Source organism: Chenopodium album, chromosome 1 (genome assembly GCF_948465745.1).
Source record: "Chenopodium album chromosome 1, dcCheAlbu1.1, whole genome shotgun sequence".
NCBI classification, from domain to species: domain Eukaryota; kingdom Viridiplantae; phylum Streptophyta; class Magnoliopsida; order Caryophyllales; family Amaranthaceae; genus Chenopodium; species Chenopodium album.
In genome coordinates this window covers 49,472,864-49,487,244 of record NC_137834.1, presented here as the reverse complement: position 1 = coordinate 49,487,244, position 14,381 = coordinate 49,472,864, and the positions used below count along the sequence as shown (strand labels likewise).

At 35.7% G+C, this 14,381-nt stretch overlaps 1 protein-coding gene across 1 annotated transcript; it reads right to left on the bottom strand.

Moving 5' to 3' along the window:
* Positions 1–357: 357 nt before the first annotated feature.
* Positions 358–13,841, bottom strand: LOC145555866 (serine carboxypeptidase-like). The gene is made up of 9 exons (XM_081617582.1): positions 13,481–13,841; positions 12,520–12,688; positions 10,387–10,506; positions 2,123–2,266; positions 1,856–2,006; positions 1,583–1,671; positions 1,101–1,359; positions 866–999; positions 358–701 (listed from the first exon to the last, which is right to left on the bottom strand). Exons 1-9 carry the CDS (start codon positions 13,777–13,779, stop codon positions 573–575), a joined length of 1,494 nt encoding a protein of 497 aa, XP_081473708.1. The 5' UTR covers positions 13,780–13,841; the 3' UTR covers positions 358–572.
* Positions 13,842–14,381: the final 540 nt, after the last annotated feature.

Genomic DNA, 14,381 nt, shown 5'->3' with positions numbered 1-14,381 from the left:
CGTGTTGTAAAATACTGAGAAACTGTGAGAGATGGTGAGAAAATTAATGTGTACATCTTTATTCCATATGATAGAGTATATATACATACAATAATTAAGATTTGATTGGATAAGAATATAAACCTAGAATATTCCGGAATGATCAATAATGGATATCCACAAATATTTCATAACAAAACGATAATTGTTGCAATATTTGTAAGATAGAGGAATTTTTTTTACTTTTTTGTTTATTTTTAGTACCTACAAATTTTCTTTCCTAGTATTTCTGGATGTGGAAAAATTCCAAGTAATTCTCTCGTTACAGATTGTGTCAATCTTGATTTTAGAAGTTTTACTCAGGCTCCAAGAGAAAAGTAAAAAAAACTCCATACATGCATTATTTATATTATGAAGGTTTACAAAAGTACAGCTATAGCCAAAGTATGCATGTTCAGATCATTTGCAAGTCCCTGTAAAAATACACCATTGCCAACCAGTGCAGTCAGCAGAAGCTACATAAAACACTAGAAAGATCAAGTACAACATTTCTTCATGCGACAGGCCCTGTTAGAAGAGTTGAACATAAGGGATCACTGTGAATCAACAAAAGTTTGAGGCGTAGAAGTAGATAGCAAAAGTGAGCCTTGAGTCCATCGTCTCAACATTTCTAAGGCTGCCTTCGGCTGATCCATAGGAACCATGTGACCAGCATCATGAACCTGTTAAATGAATAATTCACAGCAGCTTTGTCAAAGCAGTCATGATCTGAGAAGCATTTTTCCCAATTTAAAACTAGAGTAAGTACTTTGTACTTTAGTTTCAAATGTTATAAATTGACTTTACAAAAATGCCAAAAACTTAATTCCAGGAAGAGTGGTCAAACCTTGAGGAAACTCAAAGGGCCAAGGCTCTTCAGCATTCCTGCCTCAGAGCCATCAACTTCAAAAGGAATTTCAGGTGAAGCTACAAAATCTTGCTGTGCACTCCATTCCATTGCATGGACCCATCTTGAGTTGCCTAGTCATACAAAATAATAGCGCAATTAAACAAGGTAACATGAGATCAACTACAGATTATTTTGAAGTAGCAGGTCGACAAATTTATTTTTGTAAATTTACCAAGCCAATTGCAGATGAGATCATATTCTCCAGCATATACAAGCAACTGTATTCCATCCTCAAGAAGAGCTGGGATGCCAACCTCGAGATTTCTCATCCAATCAACAAGCAAGGCCTGATATACAGTGGTGCTACAAGACTGAAATTCAATGTCCCCCACACCCAGAGCACTCCTAACAGATTCCTGATTTAAAAACTCTTCCATATTTGAAAAGTCATAGCACAGGCGGCCCTCACACTTTTTTCTGATGTCGTAATACTGCAAGAACCAATAAGTAACAGAATTCATCAATTCATGTAAAACACAAGCCAGTATAGCTAATTCTGAAGAAAGACAAGAATTATCATTTGATTAGTTACAAAACGGTATTTTTATTTTTTCTAGATTTAGATTTTTTCTAGATTTAGGAAAGATCTTTCTCTACAAGTTTAGCAAAAGAATGAGTCTAACTATAAATATTTAATGCTATACAAAATCATACATTAGTATCACCAATTAGCAGTCTAATGCTTGTGAATATAGTGTTGCATAGAAGGTATGAAGTCATGCAGGAGACTGTACCCGTTGTACCTGTAACAATAGACCAAAACATTAATTAGAGAATAAGAATTAAGGTATCTACGTAACATCGCCAGAAAGATTTTGATTCCTTTTCAACCCCATTCCCACAACTACCCCTCCCCCCCACAACACACACACACACACACAACCCCCTCCAAAAACAATGCAATTAAAACCTCAAACTAAACAATACCACAGAGTTTTACTGCTGTTTCACACAGAGGAACCATCTTGGTGATCACATTGTAGGATGATTTCTTGATCAGCCCCATCTCTAATGCATAATCAGGATATGCTTCATACTGCACTGCAGGATCAGTCAGCCCATTTCCAATTGCAAATCCCTGTTCGTATGTTGTTAAGTTGAAACATGTTACAACTGGCTAAGATATCACATACACTAGAGCACATGTTTTGATTCAACCAAAAATAAAAAAATAAAAAAAATTCTTTATCAGACCTTGAGGTTGATATGAATTCCTTTCTTAGCTTTGTTCTTGCTATGAACACAGGCAGCAAAGGCAGGAATGTAGTGCCCAGCATATGATTCTCCAGTGATGTAGAAGTCATTTTTTGTGAAACTTGGGTGCTCGGTAAAAAATGCCTTGCATTTGAAATGGAATCCACCAAGTCAGAAGACAGAACACCAATAATAATTACATAGTCAGATTCAGGTGATGGGATCATAAAGTTTTATTTGAATCAGCATCAGCAGGGCAAAGAAAATATAAGAAAAGCTACCTAGAACATATATGATAGAATGATATTATGATACAGTATCTGTTGGTCATGAAACGCAAGACCTCAGACATAATTCATCGTTTGTTAACTCCTTAGGCAGTTATTGTTAGGTTTAATTGAGATGGTTGAAGGTGTTAATGGAGATTTATGATGTTGCTTGGTAATTCAAGCATGAAAGTAATTAAGGCATGGAGACAGCATAGGCCTGTCCATGTTGGTTGTAGTTCTGGAAGGAGGAAGCAAACACTAAAGTTTTAAAAGGGAAGAAGCAGGTGACATGCCCATGTTGATTTCACGAGGGAGCCCCAGTTTATAACCTTGATAAACAAATTTCGACCATCAAGGGGTAAATTGTAAGAATTTGTGTCAAAAAAGGGTAAAACTGCCAACACCATAAGCATTTTGTATTAGTATTATATACTCCTGGAGTACTATGGAGCATGGTACTCCATCAACAATATGGTTGTGTTATTTTTCCTACACTTTATGTTATTTTGCCTACACTTGATGTTATTTTGTTAAAACAATATGTTACTTCATATTTACTTATTTGCTTCAATCTCAACTCATGCTATTTAACATAAAATAAGAGGAACTTTTTTATAAATAACATATATAAAAATTAAAATAATAAAAAATTCACATCAAAATAACAGTAGCAGCGTTGAGTTTTAGGGAATCGTAAACAAAATCAAACACTTCAGGTCTTCGGGAGGTGCTAAATTTTTGGACATGAACACCTTTGAACCCTTAAATGACTTCAAATCAATTGATATATAGGAAACCCAGAAAATTTGAAGAAGAAAAGAGGAGTGAGAAAGTGTGTTTGATTTTGAGTTAGAGTAGCTGAGAGGAAGAGAAAGAGAATGAGTGTGGGAGGTTAATTTCTACTGGAAGAAGAGAAGAGAGAGAAAATGTGTGATTTTGAGTTGAAGTAGCTAAGAGGAAGGAAGAGAGTGTGCAAGGAAGATGACTGAAAAAAAAATGGTGAAATAACATATATATAAATTGAAATAATAAGAATTAACATTAAAATAACATGTATCTTATTAACTTGGAGTACCTCGTGGGAGTAACATAGAAATTGCGAGCATTTTTACCCTTTTATTTACCAAATAATTATGTTAATCGGACATGGCTAAAATCGGACATGACACGACACGAGGCACGTGTCCAACCTTTCCCTGTGCACTCGGACACTTCCATTAAGAGTGGAGAGGAAAAAAGAGGACAAATATGAAAGAAAAACAAGACCACTATTGATATAGAGAAGATGGAGAGAAAAAGACTGCCATTTATTAGTAGAATTTACCTAGAAAAGAATTTTTAAAAAATTAGGGATGGACGTGATAAAAATTTAAAGCTTTTATAATGTATAATTTATTTATATAAATTTAAGTGACGTATTGACGTGTCTCCGTAGCCGTGTCCAAATATCAGACAATCCCCGCGTCTAAAATTTTTGAGACTTTTCGGATCGAACACTTTGACAAGTCCATGTAACATAGCCAAAAAGTGTACACTTTTGCCCCTTGAAACTTGGATTCTCTTGATTTCACACATCCATGACTGGTGTGACTCGTCCATGTTGCTTCAGATTCAGTTTTAAATTTAGCTTTCTTTTACACCCAACATGTCCTTGTTGATACCAGCAAGTCTGTGTAAGCCCAGATCGCAAACACTGTTTCATTAATGCCTAATAAAACTCTTGATACAAATTAGTTCACAAAAGCCACTTTGTAAAGTATTTGCAAAACTTAAAAGACTTATAAGTTTAAAAAACTAAGAGAGTTTTTAAGAGGTTGAGGAGCACAAATTTTCACACGATGAATGCTTGTGATCTGGATTCATTCATCAATACTACTACATAGTGCTAGGGTGGTTTATTTATTCTGATTTTCTATATCATCACTTCTCTCCCTTTTTTAATTCTCTTCATAGTCTTCAATACTTGTAGCATTATTTGCTTGTTCTTGAATTTTCAAAGGTGTGGTAACAATTGCAAACTGTTTCATGTCTCCTTTGGCACGCACTTTAAGGAAAATATTAGACTAGGTAAGTGGACAAATTAATTGACAAAAATTTACCACCAATAAGAAGAAAGTGATAAGTAATGGCTTAGCTTTTATAGCTTAATTTGTTTGTTTGACTAGTCTAATCGCTTCATTAAATAGCATGAAAAAAAGATGTGTTGCAAGTATAAATAAACAAAGGAAGAATCACCTAATAATAGGCGTACTGCAAATAGGAGTAAATATTAACCTAATATATGTTTTCCCAGATTTTACTGTTATGAATTTGAATGAGAATTAGTTGAAAACTGTGTATGTCGATCTCTATCAACAACCATCTTACGAAAATATGTGCAACCAGACAAGATGCATTTTCTGTCATAAATTTCCTATCAAAAGCAGCAGAAGGTGTATCAATTTCTGTGAAAAATGACCTGAAGCAGTACAAGCAGTAATGCTGCTTCTGAAAAGCAATATCATCCACCAAAGCTCCAACACTTTGCATCTTTGGTGCCCGATTTCTTATCACATTGGATAGATACACTAAGTCTGATACACCTTACAAGAGCAGAAAAGATGTAAAAATTGATAATCACATATCAAAAATTTCTGTTAGCCAGTCTCAATAAGACATCAGAACATGAAGAGTATCAAAACGAGAGAAAATTATAGGCAGTGAATTGATGAAGGAAACATGGATAAGAAATAAAAACAAATTGGAGAGGCAAAGGAAGCCATTATGGAATTAGTTCTTGAATTCTGCAAATTAAAGATAAAACTGCTAAATACTGGATTTCCAATAACCAATAACAGGTACTCATACGGCATACATCCAAACTCTCTTCTAAAGATAGACAAATAAATGTGCACACAACACATAACTAATTAATACAAAAAGGGGGTCACAAAAACAGGAGAGTGAGAATGGGACAATCTCAGACTTTAAGTTAGTTAATTAGTGAATCTGCTATTGGGTATCAAGCTCAGATTCTACATCAGTTCATGGAAGTTCATCCAATTAGCACCATTGTAATATTTTCCTTAGGTCAATAACCAGAAATATTATATGGATTTATTTGCTTTCTAGGACAAACTATGGCCAGTAAAACAGTATCCTGTCCTTTTCATATTTCTAAAGTTGTCCTCATTTCACCATGCAACGAGAGTATTAGCACTGACAAAATATGTTCATGAGCAGTTTGTGAACAACCTGGGTAAAACTGTCAATTCCACAAAACTTAATAGAAAACAAATATTATTAAGCTTGGTCATAGGAAAGAAGGTTTGGACAATATGCAACTTGTTTATATTCGTGAATAGCCCAATGATATATATGTCATCTTCATCACTCTGAATGTTCAATTACCTATTAACAGTAGTTGTGGCCTACATATTTCCAACACCCGGAAGGGATAAGAATACTTAAGTTGCACTTGTTAAAGAATGAAGTACATAACATGAAATCATAAAGTTCATTTTGCCTTCGTGCTTGGGCACTTTAGTTCCCAAGAATCCTAGTAAAATAGATTTTCATGTAAATTACATAATAGTGTGCTTTTCATTGAATATTACCTCTATGATCCGCAAATTAAATGTTGGTTACTGATAAGTTAAATTGTGCTAAGTATTCCTAAACACATTTGACAGCCCATGCTCGCCATTATTTTACTAAAGGTCCCTCCACTTCAACATATTTACATATTGTAGACACCTAAAAATGTCTCCCCAAAACCAAACCCGATGATGACAAACCCGATGATGAACAGCCTTTCACCGCCACGCCATTACTGGTCGGGTTGAGTATTTAATCTTGGAGTGCTTAAATCCATATATTCCATTTCATAAACAACCCAATTCCTAGCCCATTTCCCCAAACCATAACTTATTTTCTCTTTTACTGTCGTTTAATCATTCATTTTGTGTCCTTTTATAAAAACGTTTAGTCCAGTTTATTTTGGTCCATAATCTGGGTCCAATGATTGTATAGTTGGATGGGGCTTGAAATGAAAAGAGCTTTCCAACAATATATTATAAGCTCAAATCCGAGTAATAACGAAAAAGTTATGGCCAAAATACTAAACCGAGCCCAAACCGAACCTAAGCCTACCTTACCTACGACCCAATGATCATGTGGAGGGTCCAAAGGATTTAATATCATTCCTAAACCAATTAGGATTAATTAGAAGCTTCTATAAGTTTCTAAAAGATCTTAATTATCCTTATTGAAAATATAAGATTAAAGAATTTAAAATTGAATAAAACTCCTCTTTTTGAAAGTCCTATTTCTGTTCGAATTGAAAGACGTTCAAATATAGTCAGATATTATTTTCGTGCCTCATAGTTTTTATCCAAATCTTATATGGTTGGATAGCCTTTGAAATTATCTTTCCAATGATATATTATAATATCCATTCCGAGCTATAACGAAAAAGATATGAATGAAATATCAAACTCTATTCAAAACTGACACCGTCCCACTATTTCGGCAATATCTTTTATTCTACAAAATATTTTAATCTGATTCTAATTGGGTTAGAAAGTAGACTTCAAGAGCTTTTCAACGATATCTTATTTATCTTATTCCGATTTCTGGATCAAAAGATATGTTAAAAACAAAAACCGCAAAAACTGCAGTCTATCGAGTTTTATTCCGATTTAATTCGGATCTTATCTTGTTTTTTCGACCCTTCTTTTTTTCATCATAAATAGAGGTCATATCTCCCCTTTTTCAATCATCAACAAGCTTGATCACAAAATCATTCTCTCTTCCTCTCTTTTATACCAAAAATCATTCTCTTCTCTCTCTCTCTCTCATATTCTAAGCCTTAAACCTATATTTCTAATTACACCATTCTTCCCTTAAGCACTCCAAGGAGTTCATACAATACCCAAAGTTCTATACTTTAACCAAGGCGTGAAAGGTAGAATTAACTGATGGTTTGGACCAAATCAACTCCACCTTTATTTAATTTAATTTCCATTTGATTTACTTTTATTGAATTTATTAACAGTTTATTCATGATGTAGCAATTCAAGGAAACGCGGAAAGTGAGTAATTAATCACTTAATTACTCTTATTTTTATTCTTGTTGCTAGTATCATGATTAGGCTAATTTATGATTTGATTTGACTAACGATATTATGGTTAAATTGCTTCCAATATTAATGTTTATTCTATTTTCATTTTTGATCACCATATTGCATGTTGGAATATGTAATTGAAAATCACGCCTAATAAGATAATTTGGACAACCGGCTTAGGTTCCTTTTTAATCTTGTTGTTAATTGAAGTGATCACGATATTTTAGAATTATATGTTGCATTAATATTCAACCAATTTAGCTTAATAATAGATTAGAGCGAATTGAATCTTTGTTTACATGCCTTTGAGATCGCAGGAATCACTTTTCACAATAAGAATCGAGTAGAGGCCAATAAGGGTGAATGTGACTCCATGACTCACTTCGTACCATCATCCCCGATCTTCCTTTCGTGGTTCCGAACCATATAGAGTTAGTAATCTCATGGATTATGAATGGGGTGTAACCATCATGGGTCAATCGTTGTTGCCTATCGTTGTCTCTTTATTCGTGGTTGCCTTTTATGATCTATGAACGGTTTACAAGTTCCTTAAAAACTTGTTGGCGGCTCCCCGTTTTCCTTGTCCTTAATCGTATTATGTCAATTCCCACTTTCTATGAGTGCCAAGCATATTCACCACATGCTTTTACGCAGGCACACTTCGAACGACGCCTACACATATCTAAGATATTAAAACTATATAGAGGAGCTTAATCTTGTTAAACAGTTAAAGTATGAGTAGTAGAATGGCCCAAGATTGAAAATGTTATGCAAGAGCTCAACCCTGGCCTGCAGTGCACTTTACCTATGCTCGTAGCAGCAACCGGATGGCTGATGTGGAATCAGTTACTGAAGTTTGTCATGAAGGAAGGGCAATCAAGTAATTCAGAAATAGTTTGTTATTTCCAGTTAGTTGGGTTGTGAGTTTGTTATGAGGGAATATGTACTAAACAGTAGAATGTTAATAGGAGAAAAATATGCAGAAAAGTTATAAATAGAAGTTTTGGGAGAGAATTCCTTCCTCTCGAATGAAGGGAATTGTATTGAGATTACTCTGATGAATCAATACAATCTATCTAGGGGATATTAGTTTCTCTAATTAATTGCTGCGAATTCTCTGTTGATCCTAATTACTAGCATGTTTCTTATTAACAAATTAAGCCTGTTGAATAACACTTAATTTTTTTCTAAACAATGCCCAAATTGAGCAATATTGTTGCTCATAATAAATTCCCTGTCAAAAGTTTCGCAAGAAAGGTCGAGGGGAACAAGCCTCGTGGCTGCAGATTCCTGGCACACTGGTGGCATTGATCGCTGCAAACTACAGCCTGGGCTCATGGCAGGGCTACAGATCTGGGCAAGAACCAAGAGTGTAACAGCTGGTTTCCAGTGTGTAGTTGGGAGAAATTTGATGAATGTAGATAATAGTGTTTGTTGATCATGGTTAGAAATTAGAGTTATCAAAAACTGACCCGACCCGAGAACCCAAACCGAACCGACAATGATCTGAACACGACTTGTACCCGAAAAATGGGGTGAAATTAGAGACCTGTAACCCAACCTGATGGTAACCGTCAACGAATTTAATCCGGCGCGACAATAATCCGAACTTGACTAGTACCCGACCCAATTAGAACCTGAAAACAATTATAACCCAACACAACTTGTTATTGGTCCGAGTCATGGAAGGTTTAATAAGATTTTTATATACCTTATGTTTAGCTTATATATATACTGGTACAATTCTGTAAACTCTCAATCCTTAACAGCATATTGGGTTCAGCTTATATACATGTTGTTCTCTATTACTTCGTATATAGGTTTAATAAAATGTTGATGATGCTTGATCAAATTATGGAAGGTATAATTATATAGGTTCAACTTGACCACATTGATATTTATTTGAATTGAACTTGAACCAAAACCAAGAATGATCCAACTTCAAGATTATCCGATCAAAAAATTATCTTACCCAACCCTAACCCTAACCCAGACCCGAATGTACCATTTATTAACCCGTCTAATTCTGACTCAACCCAACTCGAGCCTGAAATTAAACCCGACCTGAATTTGACTCGAATCGAACCTGGCCTACACCCGAAAGGGTGAACGACCCAGAATAAATTGAACTGGAATTGACCCAACCCAAACCTAATCTAAGGCTAGATTGACCCGAGATAACCTAAACCTGATTTGACCCGAGACCTGATTTGACCTGACTTGAACCCGACTTGAATACCCGAATTGACAGCTCTATTAGAAATTCAACTTAATTGTTAGGTACTGATAGCCATTGATTTCATGGTTGATATAAGTCAAGTGTATAAGTTACTAGAGATAATAATATTTGTTTCTAATTAACAATATGAGAAATTTCCAACAATAATAATGTACTGGTAAGGATAAACAGACAACAAAACAGGCTAAAGCTTAGGGCAGAATGCATTTTTACCTATCTATGTCAGTGCATTCAAGCCTAAATGTAAATTGAATAATGTAACCACGATCCTTTTTCTCGTTATTGCAATTGTCATAATTTGTCTTCTTCCTTCAGTTACTATAGCCTTGAAAGCTACATGATTATGGGTATTAAATAGTTGTCTAAGAGATTGAATAAGAAGCAGCTTGGTTATAGATATCCAGTACTTGCAAAAGAGGTAGGCAAGGATACAGCTGTCTATACATAATGAGTGATCCACTACCTAAGACCAAGTTCTCACATCTTAGTAATTACTATCTGATTCATGATTATCTAATCAAAAGAATGATTAATGATAAAACCAAACATCCCAGAAAAATATTATGTCGAAGTAAATACCACAAGCAAATTCTATTCAGATAGCCTGAGAGAATGAGACCAAAAGTTAGACATATGGTAAGACAGATCTACCTGTAAAAAGTCATACAAATCATTGCTAACCCCACTTTCATCATGTCGTATATCATGTCTGTCAGTGGAGTAACTGAATCCAGTCCCAATGGGCTGGTCAACAAAGATGAGGTTGGCAGCCTGCAAAACAGCAATAACTCTGGCTGTTAAATGATTAATTTTTGATAATAGCATGTTCTGGAATCTGCACTGAAAATGGGCAAGAGACTAAAACTCCACATATAACTTCAAGAAACTAGTAGTATTACTTCTAAAATTGAAATAGGATTTTACCAAAAAAAAAATATAAATAAATAAATAAAAAAAAAAATCTATAACAATTGAAGTGTTATCCTCAATCTGATCATCAGATTTAAAACCTATAACAATTCATCATTTCTACTGTGATTTGCCCTACATAGTTACACTTTTATGTATACAAAAAAGTACCAGACAGCCTCCTTAACCAAATTTTTTTCTTTTTTTTTTGAAACCAGCCTCCTTAACCAAATGACAACCCTTCAATCTGGTAAAGCAAGAATCATTACATGCGGCTAAATGACCTTATCAATTAAGGCAACTCAGATCATGGAACCATCAAAATGGGCATCCAATCCCACCTTTATATCATTTCTAGAGCTTGTGTCATGTCCTCAACACTCCAACATGAGTATGTATTACGGAAACTTGACACTTCAATTTGAAAAAAAAAAAAAAAATCATACTTCCTCCATTACGTATTATGTGCAACATTTTCCAAAAATGGATGTTACACATTATCTGCAACAAACTAAAACTTTCCTCTTTTAGTAATTTTTTTTACTTAAAATGACCAATGTACCCTTAGTTAGCCTTACTAACACATATTAAATGATTAAGATTATATGTTATTAACATATTAACCAAAATTAATTAATCAATTATCTAAACTCATCCCAATCTCTCTCCTCCCTCAGAACCACATCCACCACCATTATCACCAACTTTTCTTTCACTTGCCTCGAAGCCACCCCGCCGCCGCCGCCGCCACCACTTTTCTCCCTCTTCTCTCACAGGGACGGTCTGAATCCACCCAGCCAAAATCTCCCACCCACCCACCCACCCCCGAATCCTCCTTAGTAGTGAGCACTTTCGATCCCCTCCGTTCATCTCGCTGCGAAATTCCCCACCCAAGTCGCCCAAACCTACCCCTGCAGTGCCGAGATCTCAAGAAAAACCCCAATCAAACGCTCGGAAACCACCGCAGATTGAGTCACCGAACTCCGTTTCGTGGTTTTGTGGTGGTTGCGAACTGGGCGAGCTTGGTTGCGATGGTTTCAGATCTTGATTGTGTCGGTTTCTGATCTGGCTAGTGGGGTTTCGCGATGTCGCGTCACACAGGTGGTGGTTTTTCGCGATTTGGCCGGTGGGGTTTCGCGATGTCGCGATTTCGCTCGGGTAATGGAGTTCCGCAATTTGGCCGGTGGATTTTCGGATCATGGTGGTGGCGTTGGTGGTTACGGCGTAGGCCTAGGTAGGGTGGTGGTGGTTACGTGGTAACAGCGAGTGGGTGGATGTGGGTGGTGGTGGATGTGGGTGCTGGTAGGTGGTGTAGAGGAGTCCATGGCAGTTTGTGGTGGTGGCAATTAATTCTCTCTCCTACCCTTAATCACACACCTAACACTTAGTTAATCAACATTAACAAATTTTATCTTGGGAAACGTGCAACAAGGTTTGTTGCACATAATGCGTAACGGAGGAAGTATTTATTTTCATAATACGCATAATATTGAATTCTCATACTTTACAATAGAGTGTGACACTAGGACACAATGACACATACTTGTGTAAGACACCCAAGTCCATAGATTCAAATTCAAATTCTGAAGCCTCAAGTTTGTTACTTAAGAAAACGATTACCATGTAAACAGCATTAAGAATGAGATACTTTGGCATTAAGCCTTGAAGGTAGTTTATGGCCACAATGTAGATGACTTTATTCCATCTTTATAAATCTCAAAGCACATATCATCTATGCTTAGATAATGTCATGGTGGTCAGGAGCTCAGAACGACTTTACTTCACAAGAGACATTAATGTATGAAGCATAGCACAATTTCACACGTCACTATGTAATTCAAAAGGACACCAAAAGGCAGTAAGTGTCTAAAGTACCTGATCCCAGCCATATTCATTCCATACAAGGGACAAGTTGTTTGCAATTTTAAATGGCCCATTCTCATAAAAGAGAGCCAAGTCACTGCTGCAACCAGGCCCTCCAGTTAACCAGATAACAACAGGGTCTTCTTTTCTGTTACGTGATTCAAAGAAAAAGTAGAACATCCTACAGATGACACAGGTACACAATCATTTAGAAAATTCATCATAATTGACGAGTATCACAGAAATGACGAAGATCATGGATAAATGCCTACTTTATAAGCCAAAAAATATAGCTGAACAATGCAAGCAGTAAGCCTAATTGAACAAACAACACTTAATTGCCCATAATTAATACTAGATGTAGACCCTAATTAGACCATACAATGGCCTAATGCCCACAAAAACTGTTCCGGGTTATCAAATGGAAGGAATTTACTAATAACACAATGCACCAGACCTTAAAGTTCAGACCCCATCAAAAAAGCAGTATGTAAATGTAAGTTCATCTTTAGCTTGACAAAATTATGTTAACTACTAACTCAACTAATTGAAGTCTATGATCAATAAGTTGCCCTATTTTTTTTATATTTCGCAACTCTACTTCTACTTAGGGAAAGAAAAAAAATGAATAATTAATCATTTTAGAATTTAGATGTTTAAAAATAATTTTTTTTTTCTTTCTCTATCTTTACCCATTTTTCTTACATCTTCATCAAATTCTTACACATATTTAAGATAATATATAATTAATTTTTTTGCCAAAAACAGCCATGCATTTTTGTGTTAGAAGTTATAACAAACAATCAGATTCAATTGCAACAAAAATGCTACCCCAGAATCAACCTTTATCAAAAAATTTTAACAACAATCTAAATTGAAATTTCAATTTTACTAACAACTTTTACAACCACAAAAAAAAAAAAAAAAAAAAAAAAAAAAAAATATTCATAGAGTAAGAATTATGAACACAAACCTAGCATTATGAGAGTGTTGAATCTCATAATAACCAGCATGATGGCCCAATTCTTCAACAGTTGCAGCACTAGGATCGTAGAAATTGGGAAATTTGAATCTCTTTTCGACGATTTTTGGGCCGCTGTGAGAAAGATCGCCATTATCAGAGCTACTGATTATATTAACAGGTCTTTTTGGGAATAAATTGAACGCTTCAATGGGATTATCAGCCTGAAATTCATTGAAAATTGAAAATTTGGCAGAGGTGAAGGAAGAGAAGAAGAAGAGGATTGTCAAGAAAATGATCAACTTTTCCATATTTCTAAGTTTATTATGCTTGACAGCTTGAGCGTTGGGGTAAGACCTTTAATACTGTAGTGTGTATTTGTGGTGCAGTTTAATGACTTAAATCCGATAATAAATACTTTAATCTCCAGGGCTTTTCACTTTTCAATTTAATCTCGAGGGCTTTTCACTTTTCAAAAAAATTAGGTCGGAGTCACAGTGAATCATATACTACCTCCGGTTCACTTTACCTGTAATTGGGCGGTATTGCGGAAATTTAGGCAAAAGATGATAAAAATAATTATTGAAAAATAAGGGTATATACATAAGCATTAATCCATCCCCAAAAAATAGTAATCCAACCCACCCAGCTGTACAGAAACCACCACCACCACCGGATACCACTGAACCCACCACCGGATACCACTGAACCCACCACCTACCACCGAACCTAGCACCACCACCTACCACCAAACCTAGCACCACCACCTACCGCCGCTCTAAGCCCCACCACCACCTACCAACCACCGCCGCTCCTATCACCACCACCGCCTATATGTACAGAAACCGCCCACCACCAACACCTACCATTGAACCCAGCAAACCTAGCACCGATCTTGTAACACCCTAGAAAT

Coding starts and splice junctions, on each gene's coding strand:
- LOC145555866 (XM_081617582.1), bottom strand. CDS start 13,779: ATGGAAAAGTTGATCATTTTCTTGACAATCCTCTTCTTCTTCTCTTCC. Junction 2,007..2,122: donor GAATTCATATCAACCTCAAG/GTCTGATAAAGA, acceptor ACATACGAACAG/GGATTTGCAATTGGAAATGG. Junction 1,000..1,100: donor TCTCATCTGCAATTGGCTTG/GTAAATTTACAA, acceptor TTGTATGACTAG/GCAACTCAAGATGGGTCCAT.